Source organism: Tursiops truncatus, chromosome X (assembly GCF_011762595.2).
Source record: "Tursiops truncatus isolate mTurTru1 chromosome X, mTurTru1.mat.Y, whole genome shotgun sequence".
NCBI lineage: Eukaryota > Metazoa > Chordata > Mammalia > Artiodactyla > Delphinidae > Tursiops > Tursiops truncatus.
Genome location: NC_047055.1, coordinates 29,101,457 through 29,128,754, shown reverse-complemented (window position 1 = coordinate 29,128,754; position 27,298 = coordinate 29,101,457). Strand labels below are relative to the sequence as shown.

General features: G+C 44.6%; 1 protein-coding gene and 1 long non-coding RNA gene across 6 annotated transcripts in view; both read left to right on the top strand.

The window, feature by feature from the left end:
* Positions 1-382: 382 nt before the first annotated feature.
* Positions 383-4,402, top strand: ZCCHC12 (zinc finger CCHC-type containing 12). The gene is made up of 4 exons (XM_033849392.2): positions 383-1,363; positions 1,718-1,769; positions 1,993-2,132; positions 2,560-4,402. The coding sequence occupies exon 4, from the start codon at positions 2,669-2,671 to the stop codon at positions 3,878-3,880; it is 1,212 nt and encodes a 403-aa protein (XP_033705283.1). The 5' UTR covers positions 383-1,363; positions 1,718-1,769; positions 1,993-2,132; positions 2,560-2,668; the 3' UTR covers positions 3,881-4,402.
* Positions 4,403-15,707: 11,305 nt separating this feature from the next.
* Positions 15,708-27,298, top strand: part of LOC109552483 (uncharacterized) — an 85,501-nt gene continuing 73,910 nt past the window's right edge. The window contains exons 1-4 of one of the 5 annotated variants that reach the window (XR_012329288.1): positions 15,708-15,972; positions 18,395-18,434; positions 22,010-22,143; positions 25,475-25,550. This is a non-coding gene — a long non-coding RNA (uncharacterized lncRNA). The remainder of the gene's footprint in view (positions 15,973-18,394; positions 18,435-22,009; positions 22,144-25,474; positions 25,551-27,298) is intronic. The other 4 variants (XR_012329291.1, XR_012329287.1, XR_012329290.1 and 1 more) reach the window with 4 other exon arrangements.

Below are 27,298 nucleotides of genomic sequence, written 5' to 3'. Positions count from 1 at the left end.
TAGTTCTGGAGGCCAGAAGTTCTACATCAGTGTCTCTGGGCAGAGCTGTACTCTCTTCCTTGTTGCCTCTTCCAGTTTCTGGTGGCTACCAGCATTCCTTTGCTTGTGACCACGCCACCCCAATGTCCGCCGCAGTCTTCACGTCACATTCTCTTACTCTGTGTGCATCAGCCCTCTCTCTTCCTCTCTCTCTCATAAGAAAGCTTGTGGTCAGTTGTGGGGCCCGCTCAGATGATCCCGGATGATCTCCGCCACATCAAGAGTCTTACTTTAACCGCACCTGCAAAAACTCTTTTACTTGATAAGGTAACATTTACAGGTTCCAGGGATTAGGACTTGATATGTTGGGGTGGACATTATTCAGCCTCCTACAGAGTCCAAAATCTTTGCATACAATTTCAGGAAGATCATGGACTCCAGGAGGAACATCTGCCCTGGCGTTGCATTTCACCATAGGTACGCTGTGAACAGATACGCTGGAGGCAGGTCTATTATCCACCATCCTCCTGACACCTCAGAATCAACTACAGTGCTGGTTAAAAGTACGAAATCCCACCCCCAGATCTAGCCCTCGTCAGTCAGAATCTCCCAGAGGCCGGGCCCAGGAATCTGCATTTCCAACAAGCTCCCCCAAATGATTGAGGCAGCCAGCCATGCACGCATACTTTAGTGAGTATTGGTTAAGAGCCTGAGTGCCCAAGTCCCCTCACTGTTAAATGGACGTGGTACTGCCACCTCCTTCACAGTAAAAAAAAAAAAAAAAAAGTCTGTGCGAGCTGTCTGCACAAAGAAAGCGCTAACGCTCTTTTCTTTTCTCCACTCCGCCTCTACGAAGGTGAAGAACTTTTATTGCTTATTTGAAATCCATTCCGCCTCATGTTTAATGCACCTGGCTTCAAGGCCCAGGGTTGAGGCGAGGAAGAGAGGGAGAGGGGAAGACTCGAAAACTCCTCCGGTCCCCGCAGCCAAGCTGCACTTGACGTCCCGGGGACCTGCGGGTCACCGCCCCAGCCCCTCGGCCGCCGGCGCACATTTGCGTCCTGCCCGAGGCGCCGCGGGGCGTCCGCCCCCGCGCTCCGTTGATTGGCCCCGCCTGCCAGCTCGTCACGCTCTTTTGTCTCGGGGGGTGTGGGGGGGTGGGGGGTGGCAGAGATAAAAGCAGCCACGGCTGCCGTGGGAACTGTGCAGCCTCGACTCGGCTACCACTCGCTGGGTGGCCGTGCGAAGCAGCTCCGTCGGGCGGTCCCGGGTCGCTCAGCGGCCGAGGAGGCGTCCGTCCTTTCGCCCTGCAGGGCCGCGGAGACTGAAGGCGGAATCACAGCTGTCAACGCCGGAGCGTCCGCTGCCCACCAGCCGAACACAGGTAAAGCAAGGGGGCGCGATTGCCCCGCGAGGAGAGAGGAGGGGGAAGCCCTACCAGGACTGGGCGGCTCCCCGTTTGGGAAATCGAGGGGTGTGCGGCAGGGGGGAGGAGCACTCCCGCGGCCCGGCTGCGCTGAGGGAGGAGGTGGGGTTCCACGGGCTGCTGCCGAACGGGTAGGATTTGCCTGGATTGAGAGGGCGGGCGTTTTCGGGGGGAAGTGGCAAGGGGCGCGTTGGTATTGGGGGGAGAATCGCAAAGTGTCTGCCTTGAACCCCTTTGCATCTCCTCATCCCTTCCTGGGGGAGGAATACGTGGGTGTGAGCGTCCAACTCCTATTCCCTTTCTCCTTGGCAGGCGACCAAAGCCGAATCCGAACTTGAATTCTGTGCGGCTGATTGCAGAGCTGGTAGGGCGACGATTTCCCGGAGGAATTGTAATGGGAGGGGGGCTTGCTTTGGCTTGTATTCAGACGTGGGAGAAGGAATTTTCCGTCTGGGTACTACGGAGGCCGCTGGAGGAGGGGGGAGGGGAGGGGGCGGGGGCGGGGGCGGGCGCGGGGTGGGAGCGGGATGAGGGATGAGGCTGCTTCTGACCCTTCCCTCCCTGCCCTGCCCTCTGCGGCGGCGCAGTCTTGACGCCCTAAGGTCCCGGATCGGCGACCCCCGGGGGACAGCGATCGACCGTACCCCAGAGGCGAGCTTTCTCACGGAGGCCACCGGTTGCAGAAGCTGGAAGTGAAATAAAGGCGCGCGCTTGCTCCTGAGCTCCTGTAAGAATCTGAAAAATAATGGGGCGGGGGAGAGGGGACTTTAAGAAAGGGGTGTGGTTGAGACCGGAGACCAAGAGGTTAATGAGATCTTATTTATTCCCACAAATCTGTGACCGCTGTGCTCTATTTTGAGAGCCCAATATCAGCTCCATACACTGTTACACGTAGAATTAGAAGCAACAGTTGCCGTCCCTCTTGAAGGACTGGCGGGAGGGGATGGATGAGGCTGTAAAAAGCACCCTGCTAACACGGAGACACCGGCTGGCTCCGTGAGGTTGTAATTGCCAGTCTTCTGGAGGATATTTTTAGGGCAGTGGGCAGATATAAAATGTACTGCAGGATATTCAGGAAGGGAGATAATACAGCTGCAGCCCGTCCCTTATTAACTCCTCCTCCCGCTTTTTGTTTTGTTTTCTTTTTTTTGCAGTTGCTACCGAGATAAGAGGAAGGCAGAGCCCCCCAGCACGCCTGCAGATTAGGCTCTTCCAAAAAGCCTGAGCATCTTGTTACATTCAGAAACCCGGTCATCGTCCGTCATGGCTAGCATCATTGCGCGCGTGGGTAACAGCCGGCGGCAGAACGCACCCTTGCCGCCTTGGGCCCATTCTATGCTAAGGTCCCTGGAGAGAAGTCTTGGTCCTTTAATGGCCAACATGGCAGAGAGAAACATGAAGTTGTTCTCGGGGAGGGTGATGCCAGCCCAGGGGGAAGAAACCTTTGAAAACTGGCTGACCCAAGTCAATGGGGTCCTACCAGATTGGAATATGTCTGAGGAGGAAAAACTCAAGCGCTTGATGAAAACCCTGAGGGGCCCCGCGCGGGAGGTCATGCGTTTGCTGCAGGCGGCCAACCCCAATCTAAGTGTGGCAGATTTCTTGCACGCCATGAAATTGGTGTTTGGGGAGTCTGAAAGCAGTGTGACCGCTCATGGTAGATTTTTTAACACCCTGCAGGCACAAGGGGAGAAAGCCTCCCTTTACGTGATCCGTTTAGAGGTGCAGCTCCAGAATGCTATTCAGGCAGGGATCATAGCTCAGAAAGATGCAAACCAGAGTCGCCTGCACCAGCTCCTTTTAGGGGCTGAGTTGAATGGGGACCTGCGCTTCAGGCTGAAGAATCTTCTCAGGATGTATGCAAATGAGCAGGAACGTCTCCCCAGCTTCCTGGAGTTAATCAGAATGATAAGGGAGGAAGAGGATTGGGATGACACTTTTATTAAACGGAAGCGGGCCAAGAGATCTGAGTCAATGGTGGAGAGGGCAACTAGCCCAGTGGCATTTGGGGGCTCCCGACCCATAGTGATCAGTAATGCCGACTGCAGCGTGATAGAGATAGATGATACCCCCGACGATGACTCAGATGAGGATGTGATCCTGGTGGAGTCTCAGGACCCTCCACTTTCATTCTCGAGTTCTCCTCTCCCCAGACGCAGGGCCAGACCTCGGAATCAAGTGCTAGTCATTGATTCCCCCAGCAATTCCAGGGCTCAATCTCCTTGTACCAGCGGGGGTTCTGGGTATAAGAATGATGGTCCTGGGGATGTGCGTAGAACCAGGAAGCGAAAAAACACAATCCACTGTTCGTACTGTGGACAGGAGGGCCACTCAAAGGAAACCTGTGACAATGAGAGCAACAAGGCCCAGATGTTTGAGAACCTGATTATCACCCTGCAGGAGCTGACGCATACCGAGGAGGAGGGGTCAAGAGAGGCCCCTGGCCAACCCAGTGACCCTTCTGAGCCACAGTAAGGTGCTAGCCCCCAGCTTTAAATGAACCCTAACCTATATACAGAGTCCAGCAATGGGAAAAATGGCGGGTGGTGCTTCTAATTGCATGAATGAATCCACAAGGTGGCTTTCTTTTGGGGTGGAAGACAAAGGGTCTTGAATATTAGCACAGTGGAGGGAGATGGCCTGACCTCCATCCTTGCTTCCAATCCCCTGCTGCCCAAGGGTCTACCTTCTGTGTGTGCCCCTTTCCTTGATGGCTTTATTCTCTTTGTGAAACTGGTATAATTCATTGTTAAATATTAAAACAATAAAGGGAAGTACAAAAAGTACAAGTAACCCCAAACCCTCCAACCCTTATATAACCATTGTCAACCCTGTGATGAATGTCCTTCTAGATAGTTCCCTATACCTATGTACCCAGACAGATATATGTATAGAAAAAAGTGATCAAATATAAGTGCCGTTCTAAAGTGTATTTTTTCACCAAATAATATATGTTGTGGGCGTCTTTCTATGTCAATAAATATATATCAGCATCTATCTTAATGTCTCTGATATTATTTTAGGAAGAAGTAAAGGAAAAAGGAATAAGAAAAATATAGTAAAAAGCTATAAACGGTGGGGTTATACCCTGAGGTGGGGTTTTTATTAACTTCCCTTTGCAGATGGGGAAAAAGGAAGAAGAAATGGGCTGACATATTCCCCAGAGGTAAATGGACAGAGCCCCTTTACCACAGCTGACCTGTCCCTTAGGTCACAGAGCCAAACTGTGGCACCCGCTAGCTGACGACACGCTAATGCTTTCTTCTCTAATGTATCCAGAGGATTCTGACAGCGGGGGAGTCTGGTGCTGAATAGCCCAAAATGAGGAGCCCAGCAGCTCCGTTCCTGACCACTTTGGGGAGGGGCATCCCTCCCTCCTCTGGGTGGACTTCTGAGATCGCTGCTGCCGCTGCTTCACCGCATCCTGGTCACAACCGGGAATCTCTCCTGGGGGCTGACATGGCCCTCTTCCCACTCCCCAGTTAAGGAAAGGGAGCCCAGCATCAGGAGGCTCAGCTCCTCACAGCGCCCTGAGCCTCAGCCTGGAAGCCCTGAAGCTACATGTTAGAGGACACGTGCAGCCCGAGGACTCCAAGCCCAACCCCACTCACCCCAGGAACTGAGAATAGCTGGGGAGGAGCGAAAAGCAATATAGTTGCCAGGACGCATGAAGGAACACGGGGATCAGAAAGCCTGGAAGCTCTCCACGTTATTTTAGTGGAGTGGTGGGCATTCATGGCCTGGAGAGGCGGGATGGGGTTGGGGGGGGGGCGGAGAACCTTCCCAGGAACCTGCCCTGTCCCCTCTCCTGATCTCATATCGGAGGGTGGTAAAAGAGGACGTATCTGACCTCAGACCCTGAGGATCCCTATGTTTCTTGTAGGTGTATAAGTTCCTACCTCTGTGAGCAGGACAGGGCTGGGGGTGGGTGGTGGAGGGGGACGACTGCATTTAAGCCATGGGGTGGAGCGAAACGAACGCGCACACCTGGGGACCTGAAGCAGCTGTCCTGCAGGAAATCGGTGCTCCACAGAGCCGAGAGGACAGCGCTCGCAGCAGCGGGAGATGGTGTGTCAGGGGCTAAGCACAGAGCAAGAGCAGAGCAGCTGAGGGCCCGATGAGCAGGGACACTCACATGGAGCCTGACAGGGACAGGAAGCCCGGTGGGAATCACAGACTCCAGGGTTTCATACAGAACTCTGGGCTGTGTGTGCCAGGAATGGTACAGCTTGAGGCACCCAGGGAGAGACAGTGGGCTTCTAATTATGTTAGCAGGTGAGGGCGGAGGGAGGGGGAGATGCCAGGCGCTGTAAGAAGCCAGTGTAGCCTTCCCTGGGCTGCCACGCCTTGAACCTGCCTTGAAAGACACCCCCCAGTGCCCCCCACACACACCGACACACACTCTCTCTCGGTGCAGGGGTTTGGAGGCTCAGCCTCCCTAGCTCTGCCATTACTCCCCCCCCACCCCTAGCATCCCAGGTTTGCCTTAAGCCTCGGCCTCCTTAACCCTCCTGGCCAGAGGGAGACTGGGAGGGCCTCTCTGCCTCGGACCCTTTAGCTGAGAACCGGCCAGGAGCGCAGCCTCTAGAGGCCCTCTCCTTGCATCCATCCATGGCAGCTCTGGGACCTTGGTAGCCGCCTCCATCTCTCCAGAGCCAAAGAGGACCCCCCCCATCACCTTCAGGCAAGAGGCAGCTCCACTCAGGCCCCCAAAGCCACAGGGACCACCACCATTTCCCAGCTCACATAGATTTTTAACCCTTAATTCCTCATACCTCTCCCTTTCTGCTCGTCTTAATTTTACTTTATAAATACTTGTTGAATATTTGCCCAAAGACCCACTTTATGTTGCCATAATTTCTTTCTGGCACCAGGTAGAAGAGAAACCTGAAATGATAGATAAATAAATTCTGCCCGTCTCACTACCCTCCTTTTCACTGGAGTTAGCTTGGGAGTTCAGTATAGACCACCGCCTTGAAAATTTGTTCTGTGATTCACCCCCCTTTTCTTCCCTCCTCCATCCTCCTCTTTATTGTATGAACTTGAGATTGTCTACATTTTTATTTCGCCAACCTGATGTGATCTGACATTTCTTTTTTCACTTTGTGTGACACTGGCTTTTCCTTTACTCAAGAAATATGTATTCTCACTAATTAGGAGACATGGAACCGAGACCTGGGCATTCAGATCAGACTAATGGGGTTAGTCTAAAAAAGACTTCATTTCAAACTATAGGCTTCTTTTCTTCCTTTCTGCCTTCATTTCTCATTGGTCGCTAGGAGATGAAAATCACCCTTTTGTCTTGTCAGAAGAAACTGGCCTCCGAGTACCCTTCTGCATTACGTCTCTCTCCTTCCTGGCACTCTTTTCCCTTGGTTTCCATGAGACCCTCTCTCACGGTTCCCCCCTCCCTGACCTTCTTGGTGCCCCATTCTGAGTCTCCTTTGCTGAATCTTCTCCTTCTTCCTGATCCTTCCATAATAGTAATCAAAATCATCACAACTGTGATTTATTAAGAGCTTACTGAGTACCAGGCGCCCTGTACCAAGTCCTTTAAACACATTAGCTCCTTTAAGCCTCATATCAACTCCATAAAATAGGTATTACTATTAGCACATGTTTCAGATGAGGAAACACTCCGCAAAGTTAAGAGACCTGCCTAGGGGCATGCAGCTAGTTAGTGGTGGAGCCAGAGGTCACTCTCCCAGGTGAGAAGGCTATGCTTCTTACACGTCTTAGCTCTCCTGTGTTCACAGCACCCTATGATGTAGGTGTTATTATCTGCATATGAAGTATGAGGAAACTGAGGTTTGTAACTTCAGGATAAGACCTGTCTTCCCCAGGTGCCCAGTGTATGAGTGATTGGCATAGGGCTGGTCCATTGTAGGCTCTCAAGAAATGGTAGCTATTATTACTCGGCTAGAATGCATTATTCTGCTACAGAAGGAAGCACGGGGAAAATTAAATGCAGTCCATGCTACGCAGGCAGTGCTGATTCACTGTTAATCTGACACCATGACAGTTGGGCTCCAGGAGCTAGGCTGAACCTGGCCCCTGACAGGTACAAGAGTGGATTCAGAAATGCCTGAGCGTTTTAGTGATGGTGATGATGGTGGTAATGATGATGATGACGATGATGATGATGATTGATGATGGGGTGATAAGGGAACACTTACTGAATGCCGAGGTGGATTTCTCCTACTTTTGGTGTCCCCAGAGGAGGTCTCCTTCCCCCACATGTCAGAGGCACTCCTATCCTTTCAGACAGGTCAAGACCAGCCAAGTCTTCCCCCACTCAAACAACTCCCCTGAGCAGCAGATGGGAGCTAGGGGTCAGGGGAGCTGAGCCCAGAGGGTCACACAGGCTCCCCAGTGCGTGGCTGGAAGGAGACATGACTGAGGTCTGAGGAGTTCTTTACGATCCAGGTAACCCGCCAATCCTGTCACTACCAGGGATCTCAGGGACAGGATAAAAGGGGGCACAGGGAGTGGGGCTGGGTTTCCCACTGCATCTGACAGGGTGTATGGGTCTCCAGCTGCAGCATCTCATCTCAGATCAGAGGTCACAGTTTACCATGGCCTCTCACAACTGCTCTTTCAGATATGTACCCCACTCACGATCCCCACTTTACAGACCAGCATGTTGACACACACATGGTTATAGGACCTTGCCTAAGATCAGACAGCTAGTAAAAGTTGGAGCTGGAACTGAACATCAGATTTGCCCCTCCCCAGAGACTGTAGTCTTTACCACTGTGTTGTAAAGTCATTCCTAAGGTAACAGGTACAAGACATCTGATCATTCTATTGGCTGCATCCTGGGTATGGATTTCTGAATTGTCACACTCACACCCTAAGCATAGTAGGATGGCCTTGGTCTCATTTCTTTTATTGAACAAGGCAGAAAAAGTTATCATTTTAGGAAACTTCCATCTCAGAGCCTGAAACCATCTTCTCCTCATATTTATTTTTATATCCAATTTCTGGGATAAGATACTAAAAATAACAAATTGTTGGTAAGGACGTGGGCTAGAGTTTCTCTCCCACACTGCTGGCAGGACTGAGAATTGACACATTCTTTCTACAAGGCCAAGGGGAAATGTATCAAAGGTTGAATGTGAAAACCCTGAATCCAGCAGTTTAACTTCCCGAAATTGAGGCTAAGAAAGTAACTGAACAAGTGTAAAAATTCTTATGAACAAAGATGTTTATTCTAGCTTTTAATTTTTTTGTAATAGTGGAAAACTGGAAACAACTTGAAAGACCACGAGTAAAGTTTGGCTGAATAAATTAGGCTCCGCACTTGGAATGGAATGCTACGCTTTTAAAACTCTGGGAGTGCTTTCAGATCATTGGGCCCAACCAGACAAATGAAGAGTGGTCCCTCTAGAAAGGGGCTTAGAAGACCACCAGTCCACCAGGGCTTATGTGTTATCTGTGACTCCCAATGTGCTGTGTCTATCAGCCTGGTCCTCCCCTTCATCTGGCAAAACTCTTGTCAAATTTCTAGTATCATCTCCCCTGGCACTCCTTCGGGACAGCTTTCTCTGACTCCACTAAAGGTCATTCCTTACAGCTTAGGTAGTACTTTGTATTGTAACTGCTTGTCTAATTATCTGTCCTCCCCAGGAGGCTTATAACCCCTGTGCAGAGCACAGGAAGTTTTCAATACCTTGGTACAGAATCCAGGCACACTCTCACCACACGTGTTTGCCCTGGCTATTGTAACTCTTCCTCTAGATATCCCTGTGCCTTGACTCCCCACCATGTTCAAGTATTTGCTCAAATGGCACCTCCTCCTGAACAGCCCATTTAAAACTGCGCACCTGCACCCCCCAAAGTAAAATACTTAGGAATAAACCTGACCAAGGAGGTGAAAGACATACGTTGAGAACTATAAAACATTGATAAAGGAAACTGAAGATGATTCAAAGAAACGGAAAGATATCCCATGCTCTTGGACTGGAAGAATGAATATTGTTAAAAAGGCCATACTACCCAAAGCAATCTACAGATTTAATGCAATCCCTATCAAATTACCCATGACATTCTTCACAGAAGTAAGACAAGTAATCCTAAAATTTATATGGAACCACAAAAGACCCAGAATTGCCAAAGCAATCCTGAAGGAAAAGAATAAAGCAGGAGGCATAACCCTCCCAGACTTGAGACAATACTACAAAGCTACAGTAATCAAAACACTGTGGTACTGGCACAAAAACAGACATATGGATCAGTGGAACAGAATAGAGAGCTCAGAAATAAACCCACACACCTACAGTCAATTAACCTTTTGACAAAGAAGGCAAGAATATACAATGGGAAAAAGACAGTCTCTTCAGCAAGTGGTGTTGGGAAAGTTGGACAGCCACATGTAAATCAATGAAGTTAGAACACACCCTCTCATCATACCCAAAAATACACTCAAAATGGCTTAAAGACTACATAAGACATGACCTAAGTGTCCATCAACAGATGAATGGATAAAGAAGATGTGGCACATATATACAATGGAATATTACTTAGCCATAAAAAGAAACGACATTGAGTTATTTGTAGTGAGGTGGATGGACCTAGAGTCTGTCACACAGAGTGAAGTAAGTCAGAAAGGGAAAAACAAATACCGTATGCTAACACATATATATGGAAGTTAAGAAAAAAAAAAAAGGTCATGAAGAACCTAGGGGTAAGACGGGAATAAAGACACAGACCTACTAGAGAATGGACTTGAGGATATGGCGGGGGGAAGGGTAAGCTGTGACAAAGTGAGAGAGTGGCATGGACATATATACACTACCAAACGTAAAATAGATAGCTAGGGGGAAGCAGCCGCATAGCACAGGGAAATCAGCTCGGTGCTTTGTGTCCACCTAGAGGGGTGGGATAGGGAGGGTGGGAGGGAGGGAGACGCAAGAGGGAAGAGATATGGGAACATATGTATATGTATAACTGATTCACTTTGTTATAAAGCAGAAACTAACACACCATTGTAAAGCAATTATACTCCAATAAATATGTTAAAAAAATTAAAAAATAAAACTCCTAGAAGAAATCATAGGCAAAACATTCTCTGACATAAATCGTACCAATGTTTCCTTAGGTCAGTCTCCCAAGGCAATAGAAATAAAAACAAAAATAAACAAATGGGACCTAATCAAACTTACAAGCTCTGCACAGCAAAGGAAACCATAAGCAAAACAAAAAGACAACCTACAGAATGGGAAAAAATATTTGCAAATGATGCAACCGATGAGGGCTTAATTTCCAAAGTATACAAACAGCTCATACAACTCAACAAAAACAAAAAAACAAACAAAAAAAATGGGCAGAAGACCTAAATAGACATTTCTCCAAAAAAAAAAAAAATACAAATGGCCAATAGGCGCATGAAAAGCTGCTCAACATCACTAATCATTAGAGAAATGCAAATCAAAACTACAGTGAGGTACCACCTCACACCACTCAGAATGGTCATCATTAAAAAATCTACAAATAACAAATGCTGGAGAGAGTGTGGCAAAAAGGGAACCCTCCTACATTGTTGGTGGGAATGTGAGTTGGTACAGCCACTATGGAAAACAGTATGAAGCTTCCTCAGAAAACTAAAAATAGAATTACCATATGATCCAGCAATCCCACTCCTGGGCATATATCCAGACAAAACTCTAATCCAATAGCCAAGACATGGAAACAACCTAAATGTTCATCGACATGATGATGAATGGATAAAGAAGATGTGGTAATATATATACAGTGAAATATTACTCAGTCATAAAAAAGAATTAAATATTGCCATTTGAAGCAACATGGATACAACTAGAGATTATCATACTAAGTGAAGTAAGTCAGAAAGAGAAAGACAAATACCATATGATATCACTTATATGTGGAATCTAAATATGACACAAATGAACCTATCTATGAAACAGAAAGAGATGCATGGACATAGAGAACAGACTGATGGTTGCCAAGAGGGAGGTGTTTGGGGAGGGATGGAGTGGGAGGTTGGGGTTAGCAGATGTAAGCTATTATATATGGAATGGATCAACAACAAGGTCCTAATGTATAGCCCAGGGAACTATATTTAGTATCCTACGAGAAACCATAATGGAAAAGAATATATAAAAAAGAATTGTATATAACTGAATCACTTTCTGTGCAGCAGAAATTAACACAACACTGTAAATCAACTATACTTCAATTAAAAAAAATAAATAGAACTGCGCACCTGGACCAGCATTCTCATTTCCCTTTCCCTGTTGTTTGCCCATCACATGCCTCTCTTCTAGCATACTACATAATTTACTGATTTATTATGTTAATCGTTTATTCCCGCCTCTCCCCACTAGACTATAAACATTTTAGTCTGCTTAGTTCACTGGTGTATCCTCAGCTCCTAGAACACTGCCTGGAACATAAGCTGGATCTCAATAAATGTTTGTGGCTAGAATGAATGAAGTGCCTGTCACACAGTAGGTACTCAGCGAATGGCAACCTTTATTATTGCTCCTTTCCCGGAACAAATTTTACTGGAGGGGAGTCGGTCAAGGAGAGAACAGTGTACACTGCTGAACCACCATCCATCTAGTTGAGATCAGAAACCTGGGAGACTTTCCAGATCAATTGCTTGTTTCTCACTCTCCCAGGTTGTCACTTATTAGTTGGACCATTCACTCCTAGCATGGCAGAAAGTGAGAGATGGGTTTCTTTGTGGCTACATACATGTCACATCATCAGACCTTAGGTTTAGGTGTTTCAAAGTCCCAATCACTCCATGTGCCTTTGTAAATATTAAAGATAACTGCCCTGTAAAATATGAATGTTTTGGGTAGTGTTTGCTCTTTCCCTTTTATTAAAGGATAATTAAGAATAATAATTATGTGGTGCAGCCACTATGGAAAACGGTATGGAGGTTCCTTAAAAAACTAAAAATAGAGCTACCATATGATCCAGCAATCCCACTCCTGGGCATGTATCCAGAAAAGAGGAAAACTCTAATTCAAAAAGATACATGCACCCCAATGTTTATAGTAGCACTGTTTACAATAGTCAAGACATGGAAACAACCCAAGTGCCCATCAACAGATGACTGATTTAAGAAGATGTGGTATATATATACACATACAATGGGATATTACTCAGCCATAAAAACAGATGAAATATTGCCATTTGCAGCAACATGGATTGACCTAGAGAATATCATACGAAGTGAGGTCAAAGACAAATACTACACGATATCACTTATATGTGGAATCTAAAAAATAGTACAAATAGTACTTATTTACAAAACGGAAACAGACTCACCGACAAAAAAACAAACTTATGGTTACCAAAGGGGAAAGGGAGGGGGGAGGAATAAATTAGGAGTATGGGATCAACAGATACAAACTACTATACATAACATAGATAAGCAACAAGGATTTACTGTGTAACACAGGGAACTATATTCAATATCTTGTGATAACCTATAATGGAAAATAATCTGAAAAATATATATGTAACTGAGTCACTTTGCTGTACACTTGAAACTAACACAATATTGTAAATCAACTATACTTCAATAAAAATATGTAAGACTTGCATGCATAATAAATAAATAACCTAAGATGTAAAAAAAGAGTAAAATAATGAATATTATTTTCATTCGCTATGTGTTGAACATGTCAATAATATAGTAAGAATTATTAACCCCATTTTAGAGGCGATAAATGGGTCTCAGCAAGAGACAGCAACAGGATTAAGGTGTCATATGCCAGTAAACAGATGGTAAGTCTGGCACCAAAGCCTATGAACTTTCCATCATATATCTGAAGTAGAAGTGTTGACATTAATGAGAAAAACTGTATCACAGTGGAAGATCAGTTATTGGGGCAGGGGTACCAGGCAGATATGAACATCTGATCAATTTCCTGTTCATCAAGCACAGGTTAAAGCTGTTTGAAAATCTGTAAGTAAAAGAACTTAAATTTTACTAGAGGGAACATGATGGAGGTTGATTTTAAATATCCTGGATGGACCAAGATCTAATTTAGCTCAGGGAAACATAATTGAAAATAGAATGTCTTCAGTATCACTGATCTCTGAAACTCAAGAAATGACACATAAACTTTTTCCTTCTCTGTCTGCCAGAATGCTTGGTAAAACTATTTTATTCACCAAATAATTTTAGAGTTGTTATAAAAGTATTTAGAATGTCACAAAACTATACAAAATATTTTACATGGTTAATATTTAAATAGCCATAAAAGTATACAGGAAGAAAAAATAAACCATAGGTGAATACTGAACATTGTGGCATATTTCTTTTAAATCCTTTTTCTAACTTGTGGGTGTAGATATATGTACAATTTATTGAGTAAATTTTGTTCTTTTTCTGTTAATAAGTGCAATAATTTCAAAAGTAGAAAATAAAGATTGGCAAAAAGAGAAGTAAGGGGGTGGTAAAGCCTGAGCAAATATGAAAACACCCCCCCGCCCGCCAAATACAAGAAATAAACACTGTGCTGTTACTGGCTGACAAATAATGATCATTAATTGTAGTAAGTATGATTATTTTCATAGACAAAGCAAAAGAATTGGTGGAAACGTTTCTGAAAATAAAATGAGGGACGTTAATGTAAAATCTGAAAGGCTTAGGAAAAGAAAATGATAAAACTCTTTTTACCATTAGAAGATACGAATGAAAGGAGAGAACTGAAGCTCAGCTAGAGGATGGTGGGTGAGCGTGGTGGATGTAGAGGAAGACATTGTCATAAAATCACCCAGGCCCCAGCCACATCACAGGCTGACCTCACAATTACAATGCAGGGATCCTCTGCCCCACTTGGCTTACTATTAAGTGCAGTAGCTCATCAGAATAAAACAAGAGTGGTGAGAGCCACGGCAGGGGTGAGCCAGGGGACAGTCAGAACACAGAGGAGGGCCCTATAATCCGCGGGGTCAGGCTTCTCACAGGGGGTCATGTGCAGGCTGTAGGACTAGTATCCTCAGCAACTGGAAGCTCCGAGGGATCAGAGCTCTAACCAATGTGAAAGCTACGTACCTTACCACTGTGGTCAGAGAGCCCCAAGCTGGAGGTCCAAGAGGCGGGAGGAGCACACTGTTTCCAAGTTGAAGGTCTTGAGCTGTGGTGCTGAGGTCTCAGGGGCACTGGATGTCAGTGGGGACTTCAAAACCGTCAAGTGCTGGCTCCCCAAATATCACCAATGCACCTGTTGATAGGACAATGCTGAATTTATCACTTACCTCTGTAAGGGAGAACCCTCACCTCGCAAAGCTTTGCCAGTGTTTCAGGGAGGAAGGAAAGGGCAGAATTTATTGAGAAATGAAAGCATGGTTTAAGGCAGAGGGTCTTTCAGCTCTGGGGCTTGATTAGGATTGGGTAAGGATCATGATACCAACAGTCTGGGACTGGTGGAAGCTGCAAGGGGAGGATTTTGAGGAGAGGGACTTAAAGAATTTCAGAGAGCAAACTGTTGCTGCTTTCCATTGAAGAGTTGATGGATCTTTGGGGACGTTGCTGTAGTGAAGAAACTGTTTGCCTGGACAGAGGAGTCCTGGAAAAGTAATGCCAACGAAGACAGTGGACTAGCAAGACACATTTATGTACATAGTATGGCGTGCTTTTGTTTCTGTGTCCAGGCTGAGTGTGCGGATGGACTGTTTCCTCATATACAAAACATTTTTATGAATAATTCACCTTAGGTATGCGTTTATTTGGTAGTGTCAAAATCCTTTCGTTTCTCTGAATCTCGAGGAAAGATAATACCTACTCTTATCCTGAGAAACTAAATAGCTAGCTTTAACAGTCTGGTAAACCCTTTGGGTGGATTATTTTATTTAATCCTCACAAACACCTTGTGAAGTTGGTACTATCATTATCCCTATTTTATAAGAGGAGGAAATTGAGGCTCAGGAGGTAATAATTAGTTCATATCGATGCGGCTACAAATGCATTTTTTTGGAACGTCAACAAAAACCATCTTCAACAAAGCTGCCTTATTCTGTTCCGCTTTTGCAGAAGGGAGCTGGCATCCAGGTTCGAGATAATTATTTGACCATTCTGTCCTCTTTGGGGTCCTTCTCCCTTTGGGGAGAAAGGAGGAAGGGGTGGAGGCCGCCTCCACCTACTCCACTTTGGATCTGTGTCAGCTCCCCTCGGAATCCCAGCTTCGCCCTGGGCCAGCGGCGCGGCCACTTCCGCCGCAGATGCCTCCGCCTCTGCCTGGGCTGCCCCGCGGACCGGAAGCCTCTCGCCAGTCCACGCATGCTCCGACCAGCTGGTGATAACAGCGCCGGTTTTGCCCGCTTCCGGCTACCAGGGGGCGCCAAGACATAATCGCGCGTGCGGGGAGGGGTGGCGGTCACGTGGTCAGGGAGCCGAGCGCTGGGGCGTAGGGGACCGCGGCTTGGAACTCCGGACGGCTGCAAGCCTGCTCAGGCTGCTTGTCTTCCTCCATCGCCTTCTTTCGCTGTGCGCGGACCACACGGTGGGACTGTAGCGGCGAAAGCGACTGAGGTCTGGGCGCAGTTATCTGTAACCTCCTGGCGACCCTGCAAGAAGACGCGTGAGTTTCCCGGGCACCAGGAGGCCCTGGGAGGAGACGCCTCACCCTTACTTTGTGGCAGTTTTTGCCCATTCCGCAACGCAAAGAAGGAGGGACTCGGTCCCAGCCTTTCCCCTAGCTCGGAGAGGTGCTGTTCCATCCCCTGGCACGTCCCCCATCGCCCTTAGATAGGTGTGCTTTCCTCTGGAGTATCCCAGGGGGCGGGTCTGGAGGGGAGGAGTTAGTATCTATCAGCTGTTCTGGCAGGACATCCTTGCCTAGTAAGCACTGACCAAATTGCCAAAAAAAATACCCAAACACACAAACAAAAACCACTAACATTTTCACAGATATGCTGTAATAGAACAATTCACCTGGTTGTGAACAAGGCTTGAGAGTTGCAAGAAGTGAATTTGTTACCTGACTACAGTTTATTGCTTGGAGTAGGGGCCTGGCGCACTCACACTTAAACTGGCAGACCACAGATTGTCCAGATTACACACTGGGATCACCCAACCGGAAACGCATTGTACACCTCATCACGCAATATTCAGAGAGGCTGACTTTGATGTTTCTGTCAGCACAGCCCCAAACCCCAACCGACAAAAATGCCTCAGAAACTTCATTTACCACAGTTCTTACCAGGTCTTGTCATGGAGGAAAAAAGTTAATTTAGAGAGAAACTAAATAATGTAATAGATTGAGGGATTTTTTAAAAAAAAGAGCCTTTATACTTTGCATACCATTAAATTCAATCATTTTACATGTACACTTGTTTTTACTAAACGTATGGAGTTGTGTAACCATCACCAGAATCCAGTTTTAGAGCATTTTTATCACCCCTCCCCAAATTCCCAAAAGACTGTAGTTAATCTCTCCTCCTACCTCTAGTCCTAAGCAACCATGTAACTGCCCTGTGTCTCTATAGTTGCTTTTTCTGAACAGTTCATGTGAATGGAATTTTACAATATGTGGTCTTTTGTGAATGGCTTCTTTCACTTAGCATGATGTTTTCCAGGTTCATCCATGCTGTAGCATGTATCAGTACCTCATTGCTTTTTTTTTTACATCTCTATTGGAGTATAATTGCTTTACAATGCTGTTAGTTTCTGCTTTATAACAAAGTGAATCAGTTATACGTATACATATGTTCCCATATCTCCTACCTCCTGCATCTCCCTCCCTCCCACCCTCCCTATCCCACCCCTCCAGGTGGTCACAAAGCACCGAGATGATCTCCCTGTGCTATGCGGCTGCCTCCCACTAGCTATCTGTCTTATGCTTGGTAGTGTATATATGTCCATGCCACACTCTCTCGCCTCATCACAGCTTACCCTTCCCCCTCCCCTCCCCCCTCCCCATATCCTCAAGTCCATTCTCTAGTAGGTCTGTGTCTTTATTCCTGTCTTACCCCTAGGTTCTTCATGACATTTTTTTCCCTTAAATTCCATATGTATGTGTTAGCATAGGGTACCTGTCTCGCTCTTTCTGACTTACTTCACTCTGTATGACAGACTCCAGGTCCATCCACCTCATTACAAATAGCTCAATTTCGTTTCTTTTTATGGCTGAGTAATATTCCATTGTATATATGTGTGCATGGCGGAATAACATTCCATGGAATGGGTATACCACATTTATTTATCCATCTATCGGTTGATGGACATTTATTTCCACTTTTTGGTTATCATGGGTAATCCTATTGTGAACATTTGTGAGGACATATGTTTTCAATGCTCTTGATTTCACTGCCCTGCTCAGGTGCTGCCATAGTGCCCTTAGCAGACCTCTGTCGTAACACTTAACACACTGCCCTGTAAGCTTGGGTTCATTCTCTGTCTCTACACTGGAAAGGGCAAGGACCATGTTCACTTGTTCCCTGGTCTAGGAGTGGGATTTCTGGGTCATAAGGTGACTGCATGTTTAACTTCTTTAGGAATATCCAGACTGTTTTCTAAAGTGGCTGTACCATTTAATATTCCCGTCGGTAAATGTATGAAGGTTCCAATTTCTCCACATACTCACCAGCACTTGTTTTGTCTTTTTGTTTGGTATCTCATTGTGATGTTAATTTGCCCAGACTGAGTGGTATTTAGCTAGTTTCACTTCACTTTAATGGATCCCTATTTTAATATTTTAATCTAGGAGCTGAAATGAATAATACATGGTCCCTCCTTGCAAGGAGCTCATATATAGTCCCTTCAGGGAGACAGGTAGAGAAACAGATAATTACAGTACAGTGTGTTAAGTGTTCTGATGGAGCTGAGCAAGGGATGCTCTGGGGAGCAGAGAAGAGGGACACCTAACCTAGTCTGGCAGGGGGAGGATGGAGGAAAGTATTCTTTTCTAAGTTGAAGTATAGTTGATTTACAATATTATGTTAGTTTCAGGTGTACAGCAAGGTGATTCAGTTATATATTTTTCAAATTCTTTTCCAATATAGGTTATTACAAGATACAGAATATAGTTCCCTGCTCTATACAGTAAGTCCTTATTGTTTATCTATTTTATAGGTAGTAGTATGTATCTGTTAATGCCATATTCCTAATTTACCCCTCCCCCCACTTTCCCCTTTGGTAACCATAAGCTTGTTTTCTATGTCTGTGAGTCTGTTTCTGTTTTGTATCATTTGTATCATTGTTTTTAGATTTCATATATGTGATATCATGTAATATTTGTCTTTCTCTGTTTGACTTACTTCACTTAGTATGGTATTCTCTAGGTCCATTCATGTTGCTGCAAATGGCAATGTTTCATTCTTTCTTATGGCCGAGTAGTATTCCATTGTATATATGTACCACATCTTTATCCATTCATCTGTCGGTGGACATTTAGGTTGCTTCCATTTCTTGGCTATTGTCTATTGTAAATAGTGCTACTATAAACATTGATGTGCATGTATCTTTTCGAATTATGTTTTTTTCCAGATATATGCCCAGGAGTGGGATTGCTGGATCATATGGTAAATCTAGTTTTAGTTTTTAAAGGAACCTCCAGACTGTTTTCCATAGTGGCTGCACCAATTTACATTCCCACCAACAGTGCAAGAGGGTTCCCTTTTCTCCAAACCCTCTCCAGCATTTATTATTTGTAGATTTTTTGATGATGGCCATTCTGACCGGTGTGAGGTGATAGCTCTTTGTAGTTTTGATTTGTGTTTCTCTGATAATTAGCGATGTGGAGCATCTTTTCATGTGCCTGTTGGCCATCTGTATGTCTTCTTTGGAGAAATGTCTATTTAGGTCTTCTGCCCATTTTTTTGATTGGGTTGTTTGTTTTTTTGATACTGAGTTGTATGAGCTGTTTGTGTATTTTGGAAATTAATCCTTTGTTTGCAAATATTTTCTCCCAGTCCGTAGATTGTCTTTTTTGTTTTGTTATGGTTTCCTTTGCTGTGCAAAAGCTTGTAAGTTTGATTAGATCCCATTTGTTTATTTTTGCTTTTATGTCTTTTGCCTTGGGAGACTGAATTATGAAAATATTGCTATGATTTATGTCAGAAAATGTTTTGCCTATGTTCTCTTCTAGGAGTTTATGGTGTCATATCTTATATTTAAGCCTTTAAGCCATTTTGAGTTTGTTTTTGTGTATAAGAAAGTATTAAAAAAGCCTTTTCTAGAAGGCGCTTTAATGTGCCTTGGTTTTCTTTTGTGTATTTTTATCAAAATTACACATGTACATAGTTTTAAAAAGTCAAATACTTCTACAAGGTTGGTTATTTTTAAAAAGAGGAGTCCCCAGCTTTCCTCCCCATTCCCTGCTTCCCCCAAGCCAATAGTTTCTGTTCTTTTAACTCTTTGGATATTTACCTCTATATCTTTAAATAGCATAGCATATTTTTATTTTAGAAGAAAAATTATCAGCCTTGACATAGGCCAAACAATCACCATCCTCACTTGCAGTGATTTCTCAATTAGTCAGCCCCATTTAATATTTTAATTTATTTATTTATGTATTTATCTATTTTTGGCTGCATTGGGTCTTCGTTGCTGCGCGCGGGCTTTCTGCAGTTGCAGCAAGTGGGGGCTGCTCTTCGTTGCAGGGCTTCTCACTGCAGTGGCTTCTCTTGTTGCGGAGCATGGGCTCTAGGCGCGCAGGCTTCAGTAGTTGTGGCACGCGGGCTCAGCAGTTGTGGCTCACGGGCTCTAGAGTGCAGGCTCAGTAGTTGTGGCGCAGGGGCTTAGCTGCTTCGTGGCATGTGGGATCCTCCTGGACCAGGGCTCGAACCCGTGTCCTCTGCATTGGCAGGCGGATTCTTTTTTTTTTTTTTTTTGCAGTACGCGGGCCTCTCACTGTTGTGGCCTCTCCCGTTGCGGAGCACAGGCTCCGGACGTGCAGGCTCAGCAGCCATGGCTCATGGGCCCAGCCGCTCCGCGGCATGTGGGATCTTCCCGGACCGGGGCACGAACCCGTGTCCCCTGCATCGGCAGGCGGACTCTCAACCACTGCGCCACCAGGGAAGTCCCAGCCCCATTTAATATTATCACATGGTTAATCGTGAAAGCCACAGTCACAGTGCAACCTACCTTACCATTTAAATGAAAGAAGACAGTCATTACCAACAGTTAGGTGCCAGAGTAACGGAAGTAAGACAAGATATACATTTTAAAGGAGCAGCCAAGGAGTTGTTTTGCTCATTGGTATTTTCATACCATATAACTTCAATAAGCCAGAACCCAATTACAACCGTCAATTAGGAAGAATGTTATTTTCATTCAAACTTTCAAAGAAAAAGCCAAATCACAGACAAGCAGCATAGTATAGGACAGAGGTTGGCACACTATGACCTGGCAGCTAAGAATGTTTTTTCAGATGAACATTTACAATCAGTTTGATGATAGGGAACACTAAGTTTCAACCACAATAAAACAAAATATTATTCTTCAATTCCATTTTTTCATTAGTAGACCTGTATTACAAAACCGTATAATCAATTATTATTATATTTTGAGTTTCATCAGTAAAGAATTTATGGAAATTTTTTTCTGTCATTATATAACTACCTACGTAATATCCTCGATTTTGCTTCTTGGCCCATATAGCCTAAAATATTGACTATCTGACCTTCACAGAAAAAGTTTGCCAACTCCTGGTTTAACAGAAGAAACCGAGAAATTGCCATGTACTTGCTGGGTGACCTTGGCAAGTCACTTTACTTCTCTGGCCTTGATTTTTATTATCTATAAAGTGAAGATAAAGGGTATGGGTGGTTGAGATAAGCTCGAGGGCGAAAGCCCCCCATCTCCTAAGTCTTTTATTAATTACTTAATTACGCAAATATTTGATCTACTCCTGTGTACCGAGAACTGTTAAAGGCATTGAGGATACATTGGGAAACAAAATTCCTGTCCTGAAAAAATGATACTGTTCTAAATGAAAAGAGACTTAGCTTGCAATGTGTGGTCTGAGGTTGGATCTTAATTTGAACAGGCTAGCTTTATAGGACATTTTGGGGAAAAGTAAGCGGATATGAATATGGATGGGTCTTAGATGAGATGAAAACTTCTTAACGTGGAGTGGTGGAGCTCGTTAGTTGAGAAAAAGCATCATGCACACGCATTACCTCATTTTGGTAGGAAGTACACATACATATTATATATACTTAGAAAAAGATCTGGAAGGATATATACTAAGCTGTTAACAGTGGTAATTTCTGGGTGGTAGAAATGTAATGTTTCTGTTAATTTTTGTTTTCTAATTTTCCACAATGAACAAACATACACTGCTTTTGTAAAAATAAGAGATTCTTTCTAATTTAAAAAGTAATCTCGGGCTTCCCTGGTGGCACAGTGGTTGAGAGTCCGCCTGCCGATGCAGGGGACACGGGTTCGTGCCCCGGTCCGGGAAGATCCCACAGGCCGCGGAGCGGCTAGGCCCATGAGCCATGGCCGCTGAGCCTGCGCGTCCGGAGCCTGTGCTCTGCAACGGAAGAGGCCACGGCAGTGAGAGGCCCGCATACCGGAAAAAAAAAAAAAAAGTAATCTCTCTCTTCATGGAGCTTACACGCTAGTGCCTCTTATAAGTATTAATGTTGCCAAATCTGTCACTTCTTTTCCAGGGGAACACAAGTAAGAATGGAGGGTGCTCTTCCCCCCGCCCCACCCCGAAGGTAACAAAGGATCAAGGTTTTCTCCGTGAAATAGCCGCAGAATGTAAACTGAGGCTGCTGGCATTTCCCTGAGAGTTTTACTGGTAAGTAGAGCTTTCTTATACTCAAGGCTTTAGGATGGGGTGGGATTTTTGAAGGGTGGCTGGCATTTAAAAAGGAGGACTAGAGAGGCAAACGTTGGCAGTGTCCAGCTAAGCAGCGTGTCTAATCTGATAGCAGAGACAGGTTTATCTCCTCCATTGATGGACACATCAGGCTACAAAAGCCTGATGTGATCAAGCATTTGAATCATGTAACTACTACTCCTCTTATTCTTATTTTAGGCCAGGGCTCTAGAAACCCTGACGTCTATTGTTGTAAATAAAGTCTTATTGGAACACAGCCATACTTCTTTGTTTACTTATTGTCTATCATTGCTTTTGCCCCGCAGTGGCAGAGTTGAGTAATTGTGACAGATGTGAGTATGTGACCCACAAAATCAAAAAAATTTACTGTCTGGCCCTTTAAAAGGAAAAGTTTGTGGATCCCTGTTCTAGGCTCACCAGAAAACTGTCTTAGTAGGCAAGCCTGTGGGGAAAGAATGCCCACTTTACAGTTAAATTAATAAATTGATGTTGTAATCTATAAACTTCATTCTCTTCTGAGATTCATTAGCATGTGTCAGTATTCCCAATTTCAGATGACTCTAAGTTACTTACAAGATTGGAATTCTTTTTTTAAATTGAAATATAGTTGACATGCAATATTATGTTAGTTTCAGTTGTACCGTAGAGTGACTTGACATTTGCATACATTATGAAATGATCACCATGATAAGTCTAGTAACTATCTGTCGCCGTACAAAGTTATTACATATTATGGGCCATATTCCTTATGCTGTATATTACATCCCTGTGACTTATTTATTTTATAACCGGAGGCTTGTTCCTCTTTATTTCCGTCTCCTGTTTTGCTCCCACCACCCTCCTCCCCTTTGGTAGCTACCTGTTTGTTTTCTGTATCTGTGAGTCTGTTTTCATTTTGTTTGTTAGATTCTACATGTAAGTGAGATCATACAGTATTTGTCTTTCTCTGTCAGATTTATTTCACTTAGCATAATATTCTCTAGGTCCATCCACGTTGCTGCAAATGGCAGAACTTCATTCTTTTTTATGGCTGAGTAACACTCCAGTGTGTGTGTGTGTGTGTGTGTGTGTGTGTGTGTGTGTGTCTGTTTTTGTATACACCACATCTTCTCTATCCATTCTACTGTCGATGGACACTTAGATTGCTTCCATATCTTTTTTTTTTTTTTTTTTTTTTTTTTTTTTTGCGGTATGCAGGCCTCTCACTGTTGTGGCCTCTCCGATTGCGGAGCACAGGCTCCGGATGCACAGGATCCGGATGCACAGGCTCAGAGGCCATGGCTCACGGGCCCAGCCGCTCTGTGGCATGTGGGATCTTCCCGGACCGGGGCACGAACCCATGTCCCCTGCATCGGCAGGCGGACTCTCAACCACTGCGCCACCAGGGAAGCCCTGCTTCCGTATCTTGGCTATTGTAAATGCTGCAATGAACATGGGCGTGCATATATCTTTTCAAATTAGAGTTTTTGTTTTCTTCACATAAACACCCAGAAGTGAAATTGCTGGATCATATGGCAGTTCTATTTTTAATTTTTAAGGCACCTCCATACTGTTTCCATAGTGGCTGCACCAGTTTACAATCCCACTCAACAGCACAAGAGTGTTCCCTTTTCTCCACAAAATGGACAAAAGTATGATGAAAAACAGTATACATGTTTATAGTCTCAAAGTATCTCCCCACAAAATGCTTATTTGTTACAAAGGGCAAAATAGTAACTTCACTGGGGAGAAACCTGGCAGACACCACATTAACCAAATGATCAGAGTTAAGATCAATAGTTGTGGAACAAACTGATACCAGGTGCCTCTTGGTAGGATGCACTGAGAAGGACACAACATCACATCTGTAGTATTCTTGCCAAAACAAATAATCTAAATTGAGTCACGAGGAACCATCAGACAAACCCAAAATTGAAACCAGTTGTATTTTTCAAAAGTGTCATGGTAATGAAAGACCAAATCAAATAGTCTGTTGATTAGGTTATAGTGTTGTATGAATGTTCATTTCCTGATTTATAATATTGTACTGTGGTTACGGAAGATGTTAACATTTGGAGAATCTGAGTGAAAGGTATATGAGAATTCTTTGTGCTATTGTGCCCCTTTTTTCATTGTCTGTACTTCCAAAATGAAAAGTTGAAAATGAAGCATGAGGGACTTCCCTGGTGGTCCAGTGGCTAAGACTCTGCGCTTCCAATGCAGGGGGCCCGGGTTTGATCCCTGGTCAGGGAACTAGATCCCCCAGGCCACAACTAAGAGTTCGCTTGCCTCAACTACAGATCCCACACGCAGCAATGAAGATGCCACGTGCCACAACTAAGACCTGGCACAGCAAAATAAATAAATAAATAATAAATAAAAATAAAAAGAAAGAAAATGAAACATGAGTTATTTATCTCACCCCCAAATATCCCTAGGTTGATCTGACTGCCGTGTGCAGCGTGGCTTACAGAGGGGCCAGACTATAAGTGGGGGGACCAGTCAGGAGACTGTGGCACTAGACCAGGGGAGAGATGATGGTGGCTCAGACTAGGGGGATGGCAGTGGAAATTGAGAGGGGTGGATGGATTCAGCATGCATTTTGGCATCTCCACAGGAAGGACATTGCACAGGAGGGAATAGAAGGGAGACCAGCCTCATTTGAAAAGGATGTTCTCTGCACATTACCTTCAGATAAAATATAGAACAGAATAGACCCTGCATGTCTATATGGGCTTTTTCATTAGTTTTGTGGATTCTAAATCCTCTAGTATGGAAGCAGGACCATTTATCATGGAGATTGTATTTTATCTTCTTTTTCCTCTATAGTTGTTTTTTTTTTTTTTTTTTTTTTTTTGTGCGGTACGCGGGCCTCTCGCTGTTGTGGCCTCTCCCATTGCGGAGCACAGGCTCCGGACGCGCAGGCTCAGCGGCCATGGCTCACGGGCCCAGCTGCTCCGCGGCATGTGGGATCTTCCCGGACTGGGGCACGAACCCGTGTCCCCTGCATCGGCAGGCGGACTCTCAACCACTGCGCCACCAGGGAAGCCCCTCCTCTATAGTTTTTAATAGTGTTCCTCTCACGCAAGGGAAAACAAGGAAAGGAGCTTTCTTTGGTTCCCTCCTGTGTCTACCTCTGCCAAGGAGTTTTCTCTTAAGAATCCCTCTCTGCTCTTTTTACGAAAGAGTTTGAATTCTGTGTTGTCACTCAAATTGTGACCTTTACAGGGTCCCGTTGGTCAACTTGGGTTTCCACATGATGTGCCCTTCCCTACATTTACGCTCAATAAAAATTTGTCTGTTTTTCAAGGCTCAGCTCAAGAACCAGCTCCTCCAAGTTGTCTTCCTGGATTTACTCAGCCTAAAGTAATCCTTCTTTTTCCTAGGTAAGTCATAGCTCTTAGTTTATTCCTTTTATTTAGCCCCCATTCACTCTTTCACAGTTATACTCATTGCTTTGTACTTATTTGTTTATTTTGTTTGTTTGTTTGCTTTGGCTGAGTGGCATGTGGGATCTTAGTTCCCTGACCAGGGATTGAACCTGTGCCTCCTGTAGTGGAATCGTGGAGTCTTAACCACTGGACCACCAGGGAAGCCCCTGTACTTATTTGTATTCATGACTTACCTCCTCTACCAGATTTTAAATTCCTTGAGGGAAGGTACTTAGGTTGTTCAGCTTTAAATGAATTATTTTCTTTCTCATCATCAGATGCAAAAGATGTTCAACAGTAAAATAAGTTGACAAGTTCCCCCATGTACCTTGAATCTAATCTTTAGTTTCTCTTGTTTCTAGTAAGGACTTTTCCTGTGAAATGCTGGAGTCACTCCTTTGTCTCCAGCGATCTCCTTTGTAACTTAAAGCCTGTTTTCTATGATTTTCTTTGCCATTCCTTTGATGGGGCTGCTCCCACCAGGGGGAGCTCCTTACTATAGCTAGGTCAATTTTTTTTTTCTTTAGAGGCAAAAGAAAGGAGACTTCATCAGGCAAAATATCAAAGCAATGGGAAAACAAATAATAGGAAGTAAGAACTGCACATACGTCTCTTGGGACTTGACTTGGTCTCAGCACCAGTTGACCCAAATGCCATTTCACTTGTTATATTGGGTTCTGGTATGATTCTGGCCCATGTGTGAAGATTTCCCTCTTCCCAATCTTTTATTTCTTCTACAGATATATACTGAGCATATGCTTTGTGTCAGGTATTGTTATAGATGCTGAGGCTTCATCTGTGAACAAGACCGACCAAGTCTCTGACCTCATGGAGCTTATTTCATATGTGGGCAACAGATAATAAGTAAGTTAGATAGATAATAATATGTAGTATATTAGATAGGGATAAGTGCTAAAAAGAACAAATAATGCAAGGTCTTGAAGGCCATTGTAAGAACTTTGATTTTTACTATGAGTGAGATGGGAAGCAGTGGGGGATTTTGAGTAAGAATGGTGTGATCTGACATGTTTTAAAAGGATCACTCTTGTTTTTTGGATAATACGTTATGTTTAAGGGGATAAGCTTGGGCCAGGCTGGTAACTGGAATTTGGGAGAAGTTGTTGGATTTGGGGGTATATCTTGAAGGTAGAGCCAATTGGATTTGCTAACAGATCAGATGTGGGATGTGAATGAGGAATCAAGGAAAACAGGGTCACCATGTTACATAACACCAATAGCATTGCATAAAATGTGGCTCGTGCCCTCTGGAGTTGTATAACACAGTGTTTCTGTTCGAGACGATGCCAAGGTTTTCATCCTGAGCAGCTGGAACGATGGAGTTGCCACTAACTGCAGTGATAAAGACTGTGGGTAGACAAGGTTGGGAGTATATTGGAAGTTGACTTTGGGATATGTTGAATTTCAGATGCCAGTTAGACATCTAAGTCTAACTTAGATGAGGAGTGAGCTGTGGGATGTATGAGCCTGGCACTCACAGGCGTGGTTAGGGCTGGAGATAAACATTCTTGAGTCATAGGCATCTAGATAGTATTTAAAGCTGTGAGACGGATGAAATCACTGGGAGTGAGGATAGTTAAGAGAAGGGGACCATGGACCCCGCCCTGGGGCACTCCCACAGCCAGAGGTTTGGAAGACAATGAGGAACCTGCAAAGGAGACTGACAAGGAGTGGCCAGGAAGATG

Bases quoted from the DNA above. Each gene is read 5' to 3' on its own strand.
- ZCCHC12 (XM_033849392.2), top strand. From the start codon at position 2,669: ATGGCTAGCATCATTGCGCGCGTGGGTAACAGCCGGCGGCAGAACGCA.